Genomic DNA, 21,181 nt, shown 5'->3' with positions numbered 1-21,181 from the left:
ATTTGAATTTCATTAGTGTACATTGCTTTTGTTTTCTTGAGCAGTCCTCCGCAATTGAGTGGATAGAAACAAAAAACAGTGGGGAGGGAGGATCAGGAGAAATAACAGGAATATGTGTTGAGTTCTCAAAAGTCACCTGAAGTTCTATTTTCTGTAGTAGTGCAGGGAAAGCAAAACCTGAATGGTTTCTTCAGAAAGATTCGGAAGGGGACACACCTTCACTTATCAGCTGGCCCTCCAGGTATCATAAAACATAGCTGTGTGGCTAACAATCAGACTACAAACCTCCCCTTTCTTTCCTTTTACTCTGTATTCATTTAACACTTGCCTTTAATTTTCCTTTAACAGTAGCAAGTTTGAAAGTGTTATTTCTTGTGGATAAAGAGCTGTTGAAACTTTTTTGAAGCATCTGCTTTTATTCTAACTCCTGACCAATTGGTATTTTAATGAAGAAGTACAAATGCTCTGAGCTTCTTTCACAGCTGCTCTCATTCTGGCTTCCACTAAATTTTGTAACTTCTTGTTTGATCCCACTTTGTACTCTGCAAACAGCAGATTTGTATAACATACAACAATCCATCTTATCATTCCCTACAATTAATTCCTTGAATTCCAAAAGAGATGGTACAAGGGAAGTAAAAAAAAAAGAAAAAAAAAAAAGAGAAATAATTGAAAAAGTAAAACAAGATCTTGATCGAAGCTACAGGCAGCTGCTTTCTCCCAGTTTGGTAACGCATACCGTGATCCCGCCATGAAAAACATTTTAGGAAGACTCTTTTTTGTGTTTCTGATTAAAGTAATTCTTATAACCCAGTACTAATACTAGTGTGGATGTTCTGGAGAATGCTTGGTACATGTAGTTAAAAAAATACTTTTTCAGACTTACACTCTTTCTGTGCTTAAATAATTTTGAGGAGTTTCCCTGGTAAGTGCATCAATCCTCAGAGGTAAGAAGCACTGAGATATTGCAAAGATTGGTGTTTAGGATAAATTTGGATATCCTGAATTATCCTCTTAGATAATTTGCCTCTTTTTTCCCTAACTTTTTTTTTTTAATAACACAAACTTCAAAAAGTCTGTTGGTAACAAGCCTGGAATTGCACATGCTTTGAGCTGGATAACTTATTTTCAAATATAGAGAGCTACTATCCCATTTTATTTGAGTTTATCTCCTTCCTCAGAATTAAAATAATCTTTTATACACATTTGGGAGGGGAGGAAGTACAGGGCTTTAATTTTTAATACTGTGTGTGCGTTATCTACAAACGCCGCCCCGTAAACTGTCTGAGCACTTGACGAGGCTGTAAAACTTCTGGAGAGTTGACCTGCAGCGACAGTCACAGAGCAAAGGCTGCCTCTGGCTGCATGTGCGTGCCTTCTTCCCTTGTGCTGTTGCATTCAGTTTTTAAAGGTGAAATATGACTCTGTTTTGCGTGGATGTTACACAAGTCCAGAGGTGTTTCTATGAAACACACTGAAGGTAACTTTTGGGAACATTCCTATAAGTTTTTGCATGTTAGAATGTAATGAAACCATTTAAAATAGAAAGCCTGTTTTGGTTTCTAAATCCCTTTCTTCCCTGCAAGTTCTTTGAAGAGCAACAGCCATGCCATAGTTTCACTTTGGGCTGTAAGACCATGGCCTTTCAACATGTATTCTCACTTACTGAAATAGGTTACAGTACATGTAACATTTCAGATGTCTTATATGATACACAAAAGCACAAGTAAACCAGTCTCTAGCAAACCATCTGAAAGGCTAGGTGGAGATAACATGTTTTTCATCTCTTTTTCCAATGTAAGAACATCTCGATATGACATAAGCTGCCTGGTGTTTAGACATCTTCAGAAATCTGACTTCATACGTGATTGCCAGCAGAATTTGCAATTTCAGGCTGAACCCAACACTTTGATAATATAAAAGGCAGTTTTGATAATCTTGTTTGTTTGAGACTATGGGTATGTGCTGTTTGACAGACACAGTTGTGATCTCATGGGAACAGGCTGTATGTTTTCAGAGCTTGCACAGTTACCTTCTCAGGAGTCGTGCATGTTCGAGGGCCTCTAAATCCCTCGAGTGTTTTTGAGCAACGTTACTGCTAAGATTTGTGGGGAGGAAGGGATTGCATCATAAGATTGCTTTCTTTTATGTGTTGATTGTTTTTTATTTTAATACAGTGTTGCTGTCTGTACCCTCAGTAGGTGTCTGTGTTCCTTTCCAGATTGGGTATTGCTGTTCACAGCTTTAATCCTTTTTCTTTCTTAAAGAGTAAAAGTTAGAGAGAAATTGGTGAAAGAGGAAAGTGCTCGTGGAAGCCCTGAACTTGTCACAGACACAGTATCTCAGAGAAAATCCCATCCAGTGCCAGCCCACTACATGCCTCTTCAGACAGAAACGTCTGCCTTTGATAGGGTCATAAATCAGCCCGTCAGTTCCGTCCGCCAACCAATACATGGCTATATTCAGCCTGCTGGCATTGCTCACACAGCTCAGCTGATGGCAGCAGAAGAACCAGCAAACATCCCTGCTGGCAGCCACCTCCCGCCAAACAGTGTTAGCCTCGTAACAAAATCGTCAGCAGCCACTGCATCAGAGGGTGAAAAGAAGGAAGCACCCAGTTATGGAACAAAACCTGATGAAGAAGGTTCCTTGGAGGGTGATCAGGCTTCCAAAGGCAGAAGACCAATTTTGCCATCTGAGATTCGCAAGCAAGGGAAGAACCATGAGGGCCTCTTTGGAGGAGGAGAATTAGATACCCCTGTGGGGAGTTCCTCCTTTGCAAGCAAGCCGAAAGTTAACTCAGAAGTTCAGAGAGAGTTGGAGTGCAATAAGAGGCAGGCCCCCGACCAGCAGCTTAAGCCCCCTGAGAACATAGAAAGGAGCGAAGCTGTTATGTACATACAGAGTGGATCTGTATTGCAGCCTGCCAAGGCAAAGGCTCCTGTTTGGAAAGTGTCAACAACAAAGCATAAGGTCCTGACTCGCTCAATGTCTGACTATACTGTGACTCCTAAGCTAGAAGCTTTTAAAATTAAGGAGAGCATGGAAGCAAATCCACCAAATGGTGAGATTGGCATGGTTGACACGAAAGTCTCTGTTGCCCAGCTCCGTAATGTCTTTCTGGAGACTGCTAATGCCAACAAGAAAACGGAACTGTAGGTGACATTTCAATCATTTTCGTGTGAAACTTGCACGTCCTTGGCAAAAATTACACACACTCAACAGCAGTTGTGTTCGGCACTTTAAGCACACAGCTTAGCTCTCACCAGTGTGTCCTGGAGGCTGAGATGGTTTTGAATCCCGCTTTTGTGCTTCTGCTTGCTAGTGCAAGTTGTGATGTGGGGTAGCTGGAATGTGTACGTCTGCGCATGTTACCAGAGGAGCATGCAGAGTGGTCTCCAGTGAATTGTTGAGATGCTTACATCTATGCTTTACTTCTCTCTCCTGTTTTCTTTCCTATGCGCTCTCTATCGTGCGATCTGAAAGTGAATCTCGGTCTGAGATGTCAACAGCAGGTAGTACTGTGTCTGCCAATGGTGACCGTGGGCCACGAAAGGCGAGGCGCTATTTTACTCCTGGTGAAAATAGAAAGACTTCTGAGAGGTTTAAAACTCAACCTATAACATCAGCAGAACGAAAGGAGACAGATAGGTAGGCACGTATGTAGCTCTGTGTAGCATTCTGGTGCAGGTAGACGTGAACAAGCTTGTGAAAAGATTTGTTCATTTAATAGCATAAACATTTTGCAAGGTTATTGTTTCTCTTTAAAAACAACCCAGTATTTGTTATAGCTTCTTATAAAATGAAACCCAAAACACCCCTGACAAAAACAATTTGTTTCAAATTCCTCCCATGTAAAATGGTAAACAATGAATCATCGCTAAGTACTGTGGCTGTCTGGTTCTGTCTAATAATAAATGCTTTTGGTTTTATATAAAGAGTTTCTTTTCTATCTACTCTGCTTTATCATTTACTCTTTTTGTAAACTACCAAAACTACCTATTTTATGTTAAAAGAACTGGCAGCAAATCTTGGACTTTTATCTCCTGCAAAATGAACTAGAAATTATTTTCCTTTACTGTATTTAGGTTTGCTTGCAGTTGCTTGCCTTTATGCTTTATTAAAGGATGTTCCTAAGTGGACACTGTTGAAACTTGAAAAACAGATAAATTCTCCCATTCTTAAGACTTTTGCGGTCTTGCTACTTCAACTGAATTTGAATTTCATTTTTGATGTCTTATTTCAAGCTAACTTTTTTCTGTTTGATAATTTTTCACTAGGTCAATTTTCAGTGCAGAAATACCAACTGCTGAAGGTATGTTACTGTACTAAGGAAGAAATGGGAGCAAATGTACTTTTTATTTTAACCGAAGAACTGTTTGATAATGCAAACAAAGTACAGTTGAAAATAACTATCTTTAATATGTTTGAAGTACCAATTTTCTTTGGGCCATGTCTACTACAGACTTGATTTCAAATTCATTTAGGGCCACAAGTCTGTCTATGGATACCAAATTTCATATGGGAGTCAGGGGGGGAATGGCTTGACACTTTCCAACATAGCTGGGGTTGATTTTTTTTTTTCTAATTTACACAATAAATAACCTAGTTGATAGGAACAAATTTTAATCATCAATCAATTTAAATCAGAGGTCTAGGACCAATAACTAAAAAAAACCTTTAGTATAAAGAGAAACTAATGTTGCTAACTTGTTTTCTGGCTAAGGAAGTTGCAAAATGCAGGTTAGTAAATTATAGAATTCAGTCTGCCATATTGCTTCTCTTTCCCTCTTGTCACCCTTGGCAAGTCTGGCACAAGTTAGATAGGTAATCTCATGAGTAGCTAAATTTAGATTTAATGCCTTATGCTATTTGAAAGCTGATATTCTCTGCAGCTTTGAGATGCTGGCTCTTGGATCCCAGAGGATGCTGATTTCAGCTCCTAAGGATACCAGTTTGAGCCCTTGAGAAATGGGGACACGAGGTGGTAATCAGAATGGCCATCTAGTATAAAATACATATTCAATACTCTTCACTGACCCTGAAGACAGTCTTTAAGTATAATTATTTTCTTAGTCCCTGTGTTATTATAGACTCATACAGAAAGTTTGATTATTCATAAAAGTTTGTTTGGTTAACTTGAAAGGACATGAACTGTCTTGAAGACAAGTCTTTTACAAATAATTTCAAGAATTTTCCTCTGTCGTAATACATGTAAAAACAGGTAGAGTTTTTGAACACAACCGAGTTCATGGTAAGCCTTTTGTTTAATGGGAGAAACAACCAGCTTATTTGATGGTTCATAATCATTTATTAAAAAAAAAGCTTGATTCATTATGTTCAACCTCTTTTTCTTTTTCCTTTGTGTAGATGAAGAAAAATTGGATGACCGAGCCAAACTAAGCGTGGCTGCAAAGAGACTGCTTTTTAGAGTAAGTATTGCATTTTCTAAATAAAAGGCTGAATTAAACATATCATATACAAGATGCTGAAGGAACCCAAAATGCATTAGAATGAAGTATAATGCAGTTAACCATGCCCAAGCTGCATAACTTTTTTTTTCTTACTCTATTCCCTACTTACACAGTAGACCTGTTGCTCTAAAGCCTTCTTGTCATTTAGAGAGAGGTGTGTAGTTAGTTTTAACTCCATGATGCATACTGTGCAATTGCATCCTGCTTTTAATTCAGAGATGGGCACTTGGGAACTTTACCGCTCTGCATGCAAGAAAGCTGAAAGTACTGTTTTAGGTCTTTTCGTCTGTGGCTTAAATATGACATGTGTCCTCTTAGGAAATGGAAAAATCATTTGAAATGAAAAATATTCCTAAACCACCTACAAGAAGCTCAGCGGTAGAGAGAAGACTGCGGCGTTTGCAGGATAGATCTCACACACAACCAATTACCAGTGAGGAGGTGGTCATTGCAGCTACGTAAGTCTTGTGCATGTGTTGGCTCTAACTCTGGCTCCTGCTTTCAAATCTGGGAATAAGTTCCATCTCTGTGGTGCTTGTAACAGTGTAGCAAGGAAAACATTTATTGTTAAGGGCCTTGACAACCACAGGAGAAACTATATTGAAATTCCTTTTCAAATGTAGAGGGACTAGTAAAGCATAACTTGTATGAACTGTAATTTGGCAGAAAGTTTAGGAACCTGTGGATTAGGTAAATGAGATTAATCATAGCATTGTTTCATAACTCAAATGAAAAAGATACTTTTCACTGAGGGAAATCAGCTCAATTTCTTATGGAATGTATATGTATTGGGGAAAACCTTTTACATTCTGAAATCTCAAATGTACTTTTTGGAAATGCATTTCTTCCACTCTGGTCATATATCATGATGTTTTCCTGAAAAAGGGAAAATCATTTTTGGGGAAAATTAAACAAAGGTGAATGGATGTTCACCTAATGGTCTACTGAAAGGTAGCTTACATGATGGATAATGAATAAGTTCAAGAGACAGCATGTTTGCTCTTCTAGGTTTTCAGTTCTTTCAAAGTGTTTGAAACTATTTTGAAAATGTCGCAGCAGATAACTCAGTTAATTAAAAATCACTGCTGTTTGATTTTTTTCTGTTTTGTTTTGTTTTGTTTTGGTCTTTTCTGTAGTTAACACTTTATGTATTGCTTTTCTTAATGCTTTTTTCTTCTCTCTCCCTGTGAATTTTCCCTCCTTGGCAATTCTTAAAAGTGAAACTGCCCCTGCTTCACGTTCTGTGAATACCCACACAGTAGTGACAAGAGTACCTAGTCCCACTGTAGTTAAGAGCACTGTACAACCTACCAGGTACTGGGGGGGTAAACATGCATGTTACGTGGAGCACAAGATTCTTCAATAGCAGATGCATCTTTAAAGTCTTGAATGCCTTTTCAATGTGTCAAGTCAATACTCATTTCAAGAGTATTTAAAACATTGGTCATTTATGTTTGCATGATAAAGCAATGCAGCTTTTTTTTTGTCAAGCATCTGTTTTCAGGACCCTTCTAACCACACTTACCCACTCTAGATGCATATTCTTCGTTGTGAAAGAAGTTAATTTGCATGTGAGCAAACCCAGCAGAACTCTCTTTGCTCTTGTAATTTTTTTTATATGGTAATGTCATCCTCAGATGAAAATACCAATGCCAAGTGCTTGATTTCACAAGGAGTACATGTCCTTTGTCTGTCTCTACATATTTTTTTTTAGCTTGCGAAATTAAAGGAAATATAAGAAATTGCACCACCTATAGGTAAAGCTGCAGAATACTGTTGTCTGTTCTGAATGAGATAATTTTAGCAGAGACCACGACAGGAAAAAAAAATTAGAGAATACTACTAATTCCATAAATGTGGCGGAAGACGAACAATAAAGTATTTTATTGTAAAGATGAATAAAATACATTATTGTAGAGACAAATGCAATTACAGCTTTTATGAATGAACTTGTCTGCCTTCAGCATTGGTCAAACAATCTACAAAGTCAAACTATGTTTCAAAACTATTTTTTGTTGTTGAGTTACCCCAGATAACTCAAAACGAAAGACAGTCTGAATTCTGTTCCACTTCAAATTGTAAGAGGCATTGCAATTTATGCTAACCTAAAAGCAGCACTAACTTGGAGTTTAAGTCTGTCTTTTAAATGTTTTGATCATATATGGTCCACAAGTTACTTTCAATAAAATTGAACTTTACATAAATTGCACTGTAGGACGGGTGTTTGTTCTACAGCAGGCATCTTAAATGTCTCTTCATAGCTCCATATTCTGTATAAAGAGATTGCCTGAAAACGCTCTCTTCAATCTTGAAGTTCCCCTTTTCAAAAAAATGTTGTGTCCTAATCAATTGAATTTGTGAATGAAAATTTAACTTTTTTTTTTAAATCTTCAGCTGTTGAATTAGAATTCATCATGCCAATGTTGAACCACTGCATACCCACTTAGGCTGCTATATTACATTGGCTATTGTGCTTCACATGCAGTTCTTCTGCTTCTATCAAGTTGAGATTTTGAAACTGCATTGCGGCTTCTTCAAAACTAATTTCCATTTCTGTTTCTTCAGCTTGCAGGCATCAGCACACCAAAAAATTTTAGCTAAAGAGGAGATAAGAGCAGCCAAAGAGGCAATGGGGCAAGATCAGTCTGAGGAACCAGACTCTTCCACCTTAAGTTTGGCAGAAAAGATGGCTTTGTTTAATAAACTGTCTCAACCAGTATCCAGGGCCATCTCCACAAGGAATCGAGGAGATCTGAGGCACAGGAGAATGAATGCTCGTTACCAGACTCAGCCAGTCACTCTCGGAGAAGTTGAACAGGTAAGTGCCATTTTAGCTCTTTTACATTTTGGTTTGGGTTTGGTTTGGGGTTTTTTTTTGGAGAAAACAGATTCAGTGTACGATGCTATAACAGCTGCCCTTTCCTTTGCTCTGAGCTACATGCTAAGAAAGAGCTTGTCAGGAAGCAGACTTCTGACACTGAGGAACAACATCCCCCAAAGTGTTTAACTTTGTTGATGTGGTTTTCTTCTTTTTTAAAGTAATTCAAGAGTATATCGTCTTCCTGTTCGGTGCATGCTGTACCTTTCACTGTGTGTGTCTTTTTCGGTAGATATTACATGTCTTCTAAAAGTAAATTCCTGATCAAAGAAGTAAAAACTGTGACACACATCATCGTGTATTTTCAGGGAATTTTGGAGCTTTGTCATGTGCAACTTTCAGGTCCATTCCTGAAAGCACTATATATTTCTGTTATTAGGACATATTCTGTCATTTTCCTCTGGGAGGGGGCACTGATTTTTATCTTAATTTTTTTTCCCTAAAAGTTGGATACTTTTGAAATTCAGATAGGCAAGGTCAAAAAGAAATTATTTAATGTGTATGACGGAATTGGGCTTCCTGTTCTGGAATCCTTCATATAATTGGAACTGCAAAGGAATGCCTTTTTAGTAGAGCCTGAGCATAAGGTGGCCCAGCAATGGTCTTTCAGAGCTGATCACAATAGCAGAAACATCAGTCCCTTAGCATTACAGCTTCAAAAGAAATCACTTTAACAGTGAAGCACAACTCCTATGCATGTCATATTTCTAGGGCTTTGGATCAATCTGAGCGTTAGAAAGTTCCTACCATTCTCTATCTATATGCTTCATCCATGATTATATGTTTCCATGTTGTAATTATAGAAGAGTGAGAAGGGAGGATTCTTCTAAACTGATTGGTGCAAAACTGTACAGATACATAATTATACTTTGCACCTACTTTTCTCACACTTAAAGTAGTAATAAGTGTTTGACAGATTTATTTTAGCAAGACTTCCAGACCTTATATAGTCCTTTTTCTGTCCACTTTCCATGTGCAAATCACTGTCACAGCCTGGCCTCTTTAATGACTGTGTCACTAACTTGTTTGTGGCCCAGGAAGGTGATCAACAGAAATGGGCTGAAGCAGATGGGAAAGAAGCGACAGTCACATTACTTTGTCAGACTTTTACAGAAAAAAACTTGCTCTGCAAGCAGGAAAACTCAGAGGAAGCATGTTTTGTCATCTCTTTCTGAACCTAGCAAAAGAAACCAGAGTTGACTCTGAAACAAGTTCAATGGGAGTGTATTTTCGAAAAGACTTCCTATAGTTCCTATAGTTAATTTGAGTGTTGGGATGTTTTGAGATGCAGGTATAGTTTTTCTAAAAAGAAACAAAAGAGAGCTACCAAAATAGGTAACTAGAGGTTTCTTTCATAGAGATTTCTTTCCCAAAATGCATCATTGAAAATGTAGATATCTTGTAATTAAAACTGAAGTCACTTTTCTGATCTCGTCTAAATTTCTAATTCCGATAGATGCAATGGAAAAAAAATAAACTGGTAACTATTTTCTTAATCTTTCTTTGGACTCTTTGACTAACATAGTAGTCTTTGCTCTGCTTTCCTAATTGCTTAATTAATGATTGTGTTGTCCATTCTTTATGGAATCTGTATGCACATTTTACATTCTGAGCTGATTTCCTCCTACTGGTGTGGTCTTGTCTATAACCTTTGCATGCTGTTCACTAGCTCTGCAGTTTAAAAAAACAATAGGAAAATATCTCCTGATGTGTATGAGGCATGTTTGTCACTCTCTTTCATAGCTTTTGTATCCTTTGAAGAAGATAAAGCTAAGCTCTGCATTTCAGAAAAAAAATCCATCTTAACTTTATCTCAGAAAACTATAAAATTATTGTGCTAAAGAGTAGAAAATATTATTTTTCCACTGTGGGGACGGGTAAAGCAAATTTTGAGGTATTTTTAATATGCCTCTTAGGTTCAAATACTCTGCTCGTGACAGCCAATATTTATAATTGAAAAAGTCCTGCATGAGGGTGATTTATGTGGCTGAAGCATCAGGAATGTCTGCCCTGTGTGGGACAGCACGGAGCAGCCTCTCTCTGGCACTGAGCAGGCTCCAGAGCTGGAAGCTGCAGAACTGTGTGAGAGCAGAGCTGTGCCAAAGCTAATTAGTCCTGCTGAGATGCAGAGTTGATTAGCCTGGGCACATGGCATGTCATCCAGTGTCTGGAACCCGAACTAATTTCTCCCCCCCAGTCCCATGCCAGTGTGAGCCTTTCCATGGAGCTCTGACACGACGTCATGTTGCATGCTACACATACACCCCTTATTACTAAAGATGTTGCTGTTCACATGCAGTCATTTTTGACTCGGGGGGAGTTATCCACCTGCAGCCAAATTATAGGGGCGTTCTTGTTTTCCTTATCTGTTTCTAGTCTATATTGATATAGTGCTGTATTTATATGGAATAATACCTCTGAAGAACTGACATGATTAGACTGTTTTTTGGAATTGATATTTTCAAAGCTTTTAAATCTTATTTGGGTTCTTTGGTTGATTTTTTTTAACTCATAGGTACAAAATGAAAGTGGAAAAATCGCTCCCTTGTCAACCGCAGTTGCAACATCAGTTTCAGCGATGGCATCTGCCCTTGCTCCGTTGTTTGCTGGAGACCTGCACATGAAGCCAGCTAGTGATGGGAGTGTGAGTGCTGCTGCTAGAGCTGATTTGAGGTTCCACTCTTCAGCAGAAAACTTGGACTCATCAGGAAAACGCACACATAAGTCAGAACAGTGGCAGCCCTCGATGGAAGCACTAGAAAGCAGAAGATCATCAAAGAAACATGAAGAAGAGAGGAAGAGGTTTCTAGCACATGAAACTAATGAAATTACAAAGTACAGCTCCTTTGAGGAAGAAACGACACATCCTGTTCCTGAAAAAACAGGAGACCGCCATAAAGAGACAACATACGGTTTCCTGAGGAAGGGCAGCCTGGAACTGTTTAGTTCACAAGGACTTTTTCAGCCCCTTGAACAGAAGGAAATTGATACTGGCATGCAAGGTAAATGGGAAGTCAAAGAAGGCCAGTCTTTTGAAGAAAAGATGGATTTTGAAAGTGTTATGAAAAGCAAGACTTGGCAAAGAGGTGCAGTATATACTTGCTCTTGGTATAGTCTCATTCAGCAAAAGGTATTTCAAGCTTTATCAAGGCTAGTTATGTTTCCTTTTTTTAATGCTGCTTAAAAGCAGAGAAATACCAGTGAAGTCGTAAGTTTTGCAAATACAGTTTTTTATTTTTTATTCTTTCAATTCTTCAGTCTTTAAAGATGGCTCAATTTTATTCAGATTTTCTTAGTTTGAAAGAAGTGGTATTATGTGCTGAAGCTAAGATTTATCCTTTCTTTTGCCCTTGCCCCTACACCCCAAAATGCTGAACAAACTAAACTTTCTGCTCTGGGTCAAGTACCTGCCCTTAATTTTTGCCTCATTGTGCATATATAGTTATGAATTAGCTACATATGTGCATAGCTAGTAGCAGATAATTTTCAGAGAATTAATTTTGCAAAATTATTACTATTTTCTTTTTAGTGTGGTGACAAATACAAACCAAGAAATTCTCAGAGCAATTGCATTTCTATATACACAGCATAATTTAAACTTAAAAAGGAAACTTGCTCATCTTTAAATAATTTTGGAAATAATCAGTGGATTTGATCATTGCATAAAGTCTTCTATTCTGTTGAATTTAGAAGGATGTTGTATTACTTTTATATTTATTATGATGGATGACAGGACCACAGTACCCTGTAGCACTAAAAGCATTTTTGTCTTCATCTTGTGAAGTTAATTTATTTTGAATTTAATGGTCTTCACACAGGCATAGAGAGGATGGTATAGTTCTGCCTGTATTCCTCAAAGGCAGTATCCATTCTATCCAAATAGCCTTTGATGACTGCATGGGAGATGGAGACAGGGATAAAATCAGGGTGGTGTTGTGCTTATAAAATTTCAAGAAGAAAAATTAAGATCACTTATATTTCTTTAAGGATAATTGTAATGGTGCATTTATCTTTCATCAAGGAGCTTTTCCTGTGGTTTAACTGATACTTAAAGAAACAAACCCAAAAAAGCCCCGAACACCTCCTAGAAAATAATACCTCTATTTATTAAATGTCCTCCTAGTAGGCATTAAACTGCTTTACCAATAAGGTAATTTCTTATTTAAATTTTGTCTGCTTCTCTTCCCCTGCTCTTTGTTCCTTCTCACTTTTATCTCTCCATTTGTTTTGCTGTTAGTGTGATGATGGGAGCAGCAGTTTGTGCCTCATCCATTTGAAGTTGAGAACTGTGTGTTGAACATGATATTCTGTGGCTTCATGTGAACATCAGTCACAGCCAGTCTCTGCAGCAAATAATACTTCACAATTAATCTTTTTACTTTAGCTCAGCCAGAATTTTTTCCCTATTAATAGAGTATGTGATATGAATGTTTAAAAAAAGGTTTGCTGCTTTAGTGTCAGTAATGTAAAATATCTTTGAGTATAGAACTAAGTCTAATGCAGCACTTCTCTTTTGAATCAGCAGACCATGCTGAGCCTGCTTCTGAACTCACCAGCACATCAGCAATGAGGACTGTTTCACAAACTGCAGCTGCGGCATCCTGTAGACTGCAGGAGCTCTCTGAGCAATTGGATGGCAAATTTTATAAGAATTCCTGTGAGATGTTTTCCACTGGAGAGAGCAAAGCACAAACAACAGAGGATGTCCTTGATAATTCCAGCAAAACAATGTCCATTAAGGAAAGGTACTAAAATTTCACTTTTTTTTAATGATCCCCGTAAATACAGTTATTATGATGGTATAAAAAGAAGCTTAAAACTGTTTCTGAAAAACCTAAGTAGTGATTATTAGTCTTTATTATTACTAACAGCAAAAACATGCAGCTAATCTGCCTGACATCCTTATAAAGCAGATGATGGTGAATGAGAATTACCATTTAAGAGATTATAAAAACCCAATTTTGAAAGAGCTACCTTAATAATCAATAACTATTTCAGAAAATTAAAGTTGTAAAAACCACGTTATAGTTACATTTATACTCGTACATTTAATATAATTCCTCAGGTTCTGCTTTTAGTTACAACATCTATAATGTGATTCTGTTTTTTTTTTTTAAATAACCATTTATTTTTGGTCTACGTGGGTCTCTTAACTAGCTGAGTACAGGGAGTCAGGGACAGACTCTCTGATATTGCCCCCTCTTCTTAAGAAGTGCATGATTGCCATTTTGACTTCCAAGAACTTTCTGTAGGGATTTTAAAAGGATAGTAAGTTGGACAGGTTTGTAGGAATATTAGAAATAGTTTTTCCAACCCAAGATCATTCTGATCTGAAACAAAACATTAAGCATCCTGCGCTTGTGCAGACAGTAGGAGTTCAGGGCTGGAGCTTCAGTAGCTGCTGTAGTACTTCTAGAAGTTTTTCTGACTTAGTTAAAACTTCAAGAGTATAAATTCAATCCCAAATTTGTGGCAGTCCAGTGAGTAAAATTATGACTGTTTGCTTCACGTTGACAGATTTTTTTTTTTATTTTTACTTCAGTTTTTCTGCAGTGAAAGCAGAACCAATAAATAAAAATAGCTGCTTGATTAAACTTTCACTCTGCAAAACTATTTACTCACTTGGTGAGGTGGGTATGATATTAGGAATTCAACCATTTCTTTTTAAATTTTACACATGATTCCAAAGTATACTTCTTAAATTTATGTATTTCCAGGAGGTATGTGAGTCATCCACATTTAAAAGGCATCCCCACTCCCTGAGTTCCCCCTTACACAAAGGTGGTGCAGGAGCAGCTACAGCAGCTGTGCAGTCTTAGTGCCCCTTCTGAAGAATGTACTTACCTTTTTTTTTCGGTTGTTGTTTTGTTTAAAGCAACTTTTATCCCCCTTCCCACACTCCTGATGTAAACATGTCAATTGTCTGGGCAGACAAGGTTCAAGACCCGTAAATTCTGGTTTATAGGTTGTAAGTGATCTGTCTCCCCTGATCCAGATGTGGAAAAAGAGGTTAGGAGGAAATCCAAGTTTCAGCAGCTGCTTTAGTCCTAGCTTTAATGCCTCCACTGAGTTGATCTCTTGAGGGATGGAAGTAGAAGGCTGTCAGTCACACTCACAACCAGGAATTGCTTTTGTTAGGACTGCAAGACTGTCTAGTCATTCCCAGAGCTGACAGAAGAAAATATCTGCTGTCTTGTCAGGAATTTGTATATTGTGATTCCACAAATATCTGTAAATGACTGAGCTGGTATCAAAATGTTTTAGACTTCCAAAATACCACAGTACTCTACTTCTTGACTCAGAATTTAAACACTACAACCAGTCATTTTCTTTTGCTTGGCTGTAGGTGATGCCAAGTATCATAAACATCGAAGAACATTTCTGCTAAAGATGAACTATTGCAGTTTGATTTTTTTTTTTTCCTTTTACATTTTCTAACTTCATCTTCCCATCCAGTGGATTTTTCTGGCTGTGTCAGACATTCTTTCACCTTTTGGAAGAACAACTTTTCCACACATGTAATGGTATTTGGGCAGGATGCATGAATGCTGGTCTGGATGAAAGTGATCTTCTCAAAGACTTGCTTCACTGAACTAATATTATCCTTGTGGAGCGAGTGCCTGCCTGGCATTTTCAGAATTACCTATATTATATGGAAGAATGAAAATCATGATTTTTCAAGGAAGAAAGACACCTCTCTTCTCCTGTCTTTGTGCAGTTATGGAGACCAAAATTGCTAAAAGGCCCATCCTATCAGCTCAGCTTTAGAAGTCAACTGCATGCTATAATCACCATTTTAAAAAGTTACAGATAATTTCTGGTGGCCCTCTTACCATCATTCACACCTTGTCAGGAGGAATCTTAATTTTCAACCTCTTTTGGATGTATAGATGCTAGAGCAATACTTTCTTAAGCAGTTTGGTCCTTGCTATATTGACTTTATGCACTCTTTTAACAATCAACTTCCTTTTTGTAGCTATGTATCTCACATTGCCCTCGAGGATTTATGATTTATCTGAAAAGTAATAGTCAAGTGCAGCCAACAGAGTACATGTGAAAAACAAGCCTATGTCCAGTTTGCTTTATCTCAAGGATAACATTAGCAGCTAAGATATTAAAATATTGTCACAGAAGAAAGGTCTGTTATTATGGACACTTTTTGCGAAGACTTTTGGAAGGTCTTTCATTCAACACTCTTTTTTTAGGCGAAACCATTGTGCAAATCTTGTTTCTGTTTCCCTTCAGTATTAATCCAACATTTTGCCTTCAGCTCTGGAAGCTTTTGCTTTGATGCCATCCTGACACCCCTGGGATGATGATCATTCAATCTTGATGTCACATATTCTATCTCAATAGCAGGTGAAAGAAGGACACAGAGTGAACTGTCAAAGATGGGCAGACATACAAAAGCTTTTTTCTTCAAGAGAAGAGTAAAACTTTTTTTTTCAGAATGGAAAAGGAACTTCTGGAGGCAAAAGCAGTATAACTAAACAGTGAAAGTGAATAATGAATGATTATTCATTATTTATTGAAAGTGGAAAACTAGAGGTATGCAATGAAACTAGTAAGCAGCAGGTCTTAAACAAATCTAAGGGTTATAACTAATAACTGCCTCTTTTTTGAAGACTTTCCAAAGAATCAAGTTCTGGCTACTTTGAGTTAAGCTACTGAGCCAGTGGACTTGCTTGTATGAATCAATTCCGTAGTTCTTGCATCTTTATTCATACAAAAGGGCACCCTCCATCCAATTGTTACTGAGTCAGGGCAGTCTGACTTTATTGCCACTTCTGTTGTTCAAAAGAAGTGCATGGCTTTTGGTTTTACACAGCAGTGAAGTTTTCATTGGCATACAGAGCTTACATGTCTCTTTAAGTGGTGATTTCATTGCTCAAAACAGACAAATCTGCATCTCACTTGTAGGAGTGAGCTGTTTTATTACACATACCACTGAAGAATGGGGGGCTGGTATTAATCCATCCTTAGGGCAGAGAAGAAAACAAAGTCTCCAGAGACACAAGTATTCTTAGAATTACAGATTTTCCTCTCCCTGATCAACCAGGCTTATTTGGTTCAAAGGTCTAGGGCAAATACCCTTCAGTAAAGTTAGCATAAAAAAAAAAAAAAAAAGACTTTTTTTCTCCCTGCCTGCTATAGACATTTTTAAAAATAAACCCATCTTAGGCCAAAGCTGACCCATATACCTTCCAGTTTCAATTATCGCAGGTCGTTTCTAAGCAAAACTGACATGAGAGAACATAGCTACTGAAGATAATTCATTGCATGGTGGCAATTCAGTTCCCATCTCGGTCTCCTCCACAGTTTCACACATGCATGGATGCACTCCAGAAGATTAGTTCTGGGCAGTGAATTCTTGTATCCGTTCTGGAAACAATGGCCATGACCTCAACTCCTTATTGTGAGTCCTTCTCACCCCTACTCATCCCGTGCTGTGAGGTATGAAGCAACCAGGCAATGTGAGGCCTGCCAGCACTGCCTGCCCGGGCAGGAAGAGAGGAAATAACTGCTTTCTTGAATACTAACCTTCTTACTGCCATTGTATTCTGTGGATTACTGTTCTCTGCATTCTTAGTTTTTCTCAAATGACTGCCTTAGGCCCTACTGATCATCCTCAATAGCTCAGTAGCATGGTTGCACCCCCTGGATTTTTGGAGCAAGCAGCTGCCTGAAACTTGGTTTCTGGCTAAACCTTTTCAGTTCTTTCCTTCTCCTCAGAGTTTCAAGACAAGACTTACTGTGAGGGTAACAGTAATCACATCTCTAAAAAAGAATTTCCATATCTTGTGGTCAGAATAGTTTTAACTACTGAACCTGTTCATATATTAATAGCATTAAGGGTTTTGTATAATACTTACTGAAGTGCTCTAGATTTTGAAAAGGTACATAGTAAGACTTAATTCAACTAAAATGAAAATTATTTATGGGACCAATGCAACTGTTTGCACCAGTGCTGCATATACACATTTTATGGATACCAAGAATGATTTCTAAAAGGTAGAAAATTCATACTAATGTTAATTTCTGAGGAAGGTAATCTGAAGACCATGCCTGAGTAGACCTCATATTCCTGACTGACTTACCCTACCCTACTGATCACCTCAGAGTTTGTAGGGACAAATAGGTTCTAATTCTTGCAAAATAATTCTAAGTGTTGTCCCCACCAGAGCCAGTCAGTGCCCCTTGGAGCTATGTTCAGAATTTTGCTCAAGATTAGGAAACAGCACTTGGAAAAGATCCTGCTTAGTGAGATTAATGGTAATCCACTGGTAATTATAAATATGAGACATCCTTTAAATGACTTGAATCTTGCTAATAGATTTCACAGCTGTAGTGTAGTTAGCACCAAGTTATTAATGCATTGGTACTGCTGATCTGTGTCACAGCAATGCCTGAGCTAAGCAAGGAGATACTAAGTGGTGCAGGGAGTCTGAAAGTAACCTCAGTCCATGGAGTTGTAGTGAAAGCAGTAACTGTAGAGTTGTCCTTTGCCATGCCTGCTGAGACCTAATTGGTGTGTGCCTGCTGAACAGACCTCTTTCTTCTTGGGTTTCGAAGAAATTAATTTTTTAAATATTTTTTTAATGAGTACAAAGAAGACTAAAGGTAGGATACATATTCATTACTTTGGATATCTACAAGATAAGTATCCATAGCCAAACTAGTCATTCTCTTGAATGTGCCTTTATCAACAGAAGGGAGGGGAAAAAAAGCAGTTACTAATCTAACCGTAATATGTCTACTTTAGGACGATTTGGGTTGTACTTGGTCTCCCTTGACTGTATTGGCAATTTTGCTGATTATACAAATTAACTGAGGTGCCTGTGTAAAATCTAGATGTCTGTGTTTTGACAGATGATTCCCATTCAATATGTAGGGTGAAGGCTTCGTGTTTGTTTGTGAGCCTTGTATATGTGTATGAAATGTAAATAACTATAGTTAACACTAGAAAACCTAATTTCAAATTATCTTGAATGCAGCATTAGTGCAACAACAAGGTTAGCTTTTGAGCATAATGGGAAATACAGTGTTTAAAGCTACCTGTTGGCATGGTTTTCCTTCTAGGTTAGCATTGCTGAAGAAGAGTGGCGAAGAAGATTGGAAGAGCAGGCTCGGAAAAAAGCAGGAGTATGCAAAAGTGCCTGTCGGTGATCGTAGTGCGCAGATGCAAGAAGTTGAGCAGCTGTTGAAGAAGGTAACTCTGTCCTTGTTTGGAAAAAACACCTTGCTTGAAATGCTTTTGCTTTTTGAAGATGCATCCAACTAGACAGGCATGCCTAATATTAGCTACTAGCCCCTGTTATTCCTCTTATTGTCAGGCTTGTTTAAAACACAGTTCTCCCAACATGAGGGATCATTAAATGAGAACAGCTTCACTGTCTTGGGACATATAATATTGGTTACAATGTCTTCACATCAGGAGATTATGAACTAGTAAATGGGTCTGTAAGGCTTCTGGAACATGTACAGGTATAATGATTTCTTTTTCTTTCCCCTTACCCTCTGCCCACACCCCTCCCACAATGAAATTGCCTTTAGACTTAGTTCAGGTGTTTTCTTATGTATGGATGAGCTTGTAAAAATTTCACATTCCTAAAGCTGTGTCATCTCTGTGCAAACACTGGGGTTTTCGACCAGTAATTTTGGATCCTAGAACCACTGAGGAAAGGCAGGTACCAGAGCATTCATGAGCCATTTGGCTTTCGATTATCTTGCATGATCTTTGCTGGTTTTGGATAGCCAAAACTGTTAGGACAGGGATTTTATCTGTCTTATCAGTGTTAATGAATAGAGAGAGAGATGGATAGAAAGGTGTAGAGAGGAAAGGGAGGTCCACATTGTTAGCCCACTGGTTATGTCTATACATGAGTAAGTTATGTTGCCCAGCAGGATTGGATCTGTAAATCAGAATGATTACTGCTGAGGACCTGCTATCCATGCCATACTTGCTTCTTTTGGTTCAGTGAAGTTTTGCTTCAGGCTAAATTTAGGCTGATCCTGTGGCCTGACTGCCTTTACCAGCATTGGTGTTACATGGAAATCTGGGAGGGCACTTTAGGGCTTAGTTTCATCCAAAAGTCTGTGCATTCTGCAGTGTGAACCAAAGCACAGAAAGTGAGGATGACTGGGAGATTTGCTTCAAAATGGACCAACTGCTGCCTTAAAATACAGGGCCAATGTGGACTTGTTTCCCTTCTGAGTCTAGTGTTTTGAAAATGACAGTGTCAGATAAAATAGACTGTTTCCAACTCCTTTACTTTTTGAAGGAGTATTTCCCAGAGGACAAGTGAAAATAAAATTTGTGTTAAAAACTTTAATAATGGGGACAGTAATCTTTGCATCCAGTTATTTAGTTGTGAAAGTAGTGCTTCTATTAAATAGTATAGACAAACAGTAACAAAAAGTCTCCTGTTCCATCACTATATTACAAGTACGGTCACGATCTGTCATTATTGAAGATGAATCTGTATGACTCATCAATTGTTGCGTTAATTGGATGGAAAACAAGAAAGCTGATTTTTGCAGTTTGGTTTATGGGGTTTGGCTTGGTTTTGCTCTGTGGACTTGTTCAAAAATCCAGTTGCTAGTTTGAAACAAATCTTAAAGTAAAAATAGTTTCAGTGAAGGAAGCAAAATATTGGTCACATTTTTAACAGGCTGGTCTCCAAAATGACAACTGTTGAGATCAGATAACAAATGTACTCCAGCTAGAGACAATGGGGTTGAGGAAAAGCTTTTAACAGCTGCCAAGTTTTAGTCAGAGACAGATCCTTTGTTCTCTCTTCTCGCTCCTCAGCACCCATATCCTCCCTGCTGTGTTTCCATGTGCAGCAACTTCACTCAGCATAGCACAAGTTAGGCTTTTAAAGCAAGTAAGCGAGCATGAAGTGCTTGAAGGATACAAGCTTTGAAGTGACAATGCTAGCAGTGGGAGTTTCTGTAACACTGGGTCACCCACTCTGATAGCTCATATTAGCTCTTGGCTATTTAGATCCGAAATGAAAGTATTCGCATGTCTGCCAATGGTTGAAAACTTGGGTGTGTAAGATACACATCTGCCTGAACTGTATTGATATTTGTGATGCTGATTCATTATGTGATACATGAGAAATAATGTTAACCCTTTACTACGTTGATCACCCTGCTTACAAGGCACCGTGTCAGCTGCCCTTAAATCTAGAAATACTCATTTTGATAATTAGTCAATGTGATGCCTGTTGTCCTTTGAGAACCGAAAAGCAGTGTGCCACTGAATTCTGTTTGTAGAAGTTTGAGACTGTGGTGTACTTGAGAATCTTGGTGGTTTCTGTTGCTGGATTGCAAAAAAAAATGCAGGAATTGTATTGATTACTGTATTTTGGGCTAGTTATATGATTTCCACACATGGCAGCTGTGCATCAACAGCAAGGGTGTGTAAACTTCTGTCATGCCCTGCTGGTTCAAAATAATGCCTGACATTTTTAATTGCAGTATGACGCTTCTGTTAATGTAGTCAGACACCTTTCTAGGTTTTCTTTTGTGTGTGTCTCTCTCTTAAAAGGTTATCTAACCTGCTCTGGAGATTTGATTACTGAAGTATGGCTGTATGAATTATAAGTTATTGAACTACATTTAGGTTTCATGTAAACAACAAAAGAGGAAAGATTCATGCTCTTTCTAAAATAGTTATATTAAATAGTGCTGTTTCATCACTTCTAGTCAAAAGACTTCTTCAAGTTGTCTGCATGGTGAGATATTTCTCCAAATGTGTTATAGTAATTTATATGTAGACTAAATGGTAAAAAAACCAAACCAAACCAAAACTAAAACCAAA

The 21,181-nt window shown here is 38.0% G+C and overlaps 1 protein-coding gene across 9 annotated transcripts in view; it reads left to right on the top strand.

Moving 5' to 3' along the window:
* SVIL (supervillin) overlaps positions 1-21,181 on the top strand; it is a 105,795-nt gene that overhangs the window by 53,783 nt on the left and 30,831 nt on the right. For 3 of the 9 annotated variants that reach the window (XM_027890192.1, XM_027890195.1, XM_027890194.1), the window contains exons 7-18: positions 158-241; positions 2,268-3,155; positions 3,487-3,651; positions 4,281-4,315; positions 5,371-5,432; positions 5,793-5,932; positions 6,693-6,788; positions 8,040-8,292; positions 9,809-9,832; positions 10,868-11,438; positions 12,878-13,097; positions 18,433-18,562. In XM_027890192.1, the coding sequence (XP_027745993.1) occupies positions 158-241; positions 2,268-3,155; positions 3,487-3,651; positions 4,281-4,315; positions 5,371-5,432; positions 5,793-5,932; positions 6,693-6,788; positions 8,040-8,292; positions 9,809-9,832; positions 10,868-11,438; positions 12,878-13,097; positions 18,433-18,562 (2,668 nt within the window). The remainder of the gene's footprint in view (positions 1-157; positions 242-2,267; positions 3,156-3,486; positions 3,652-4,280; positions 4,316-5,370; positions 5,433-5,792; positions 5,933-6,692; positions 6,789-8,039; positions 8,293-9,808; positions 9,833-10,867; positions 11,439-12,877; positions 13,098-18,432; positions 18,563-21,181) is intronic. The other 6 variants (XM_027890201.1, XM_027890198.1, XM_027890193.1 and 3 more) reach the window with 5 other exon arrangements.

The sequence above is a fragment of the Empidonax traillii genome, unplaced genomic scaffold (assembly GCF_003031625.1).
Source record: "Empidonax traillii isolate 1590-97213 ecotype Southwest subspecies unplaced genomic scaffold, ASM303162v1 scaffold280:size897971, whole genome shotgun sequence".
Classification (NCBI taxonomy): Eukaryota; Metazoa; Chordata; class Aves; order Passeriformes; family Tyrannidae; genus Empidonax; species Empidonax traillii.
Note: the sequence above shows the minus strand (reverse complement) of the source record. Positions and strands in the feature narration are given on the sequence as shown.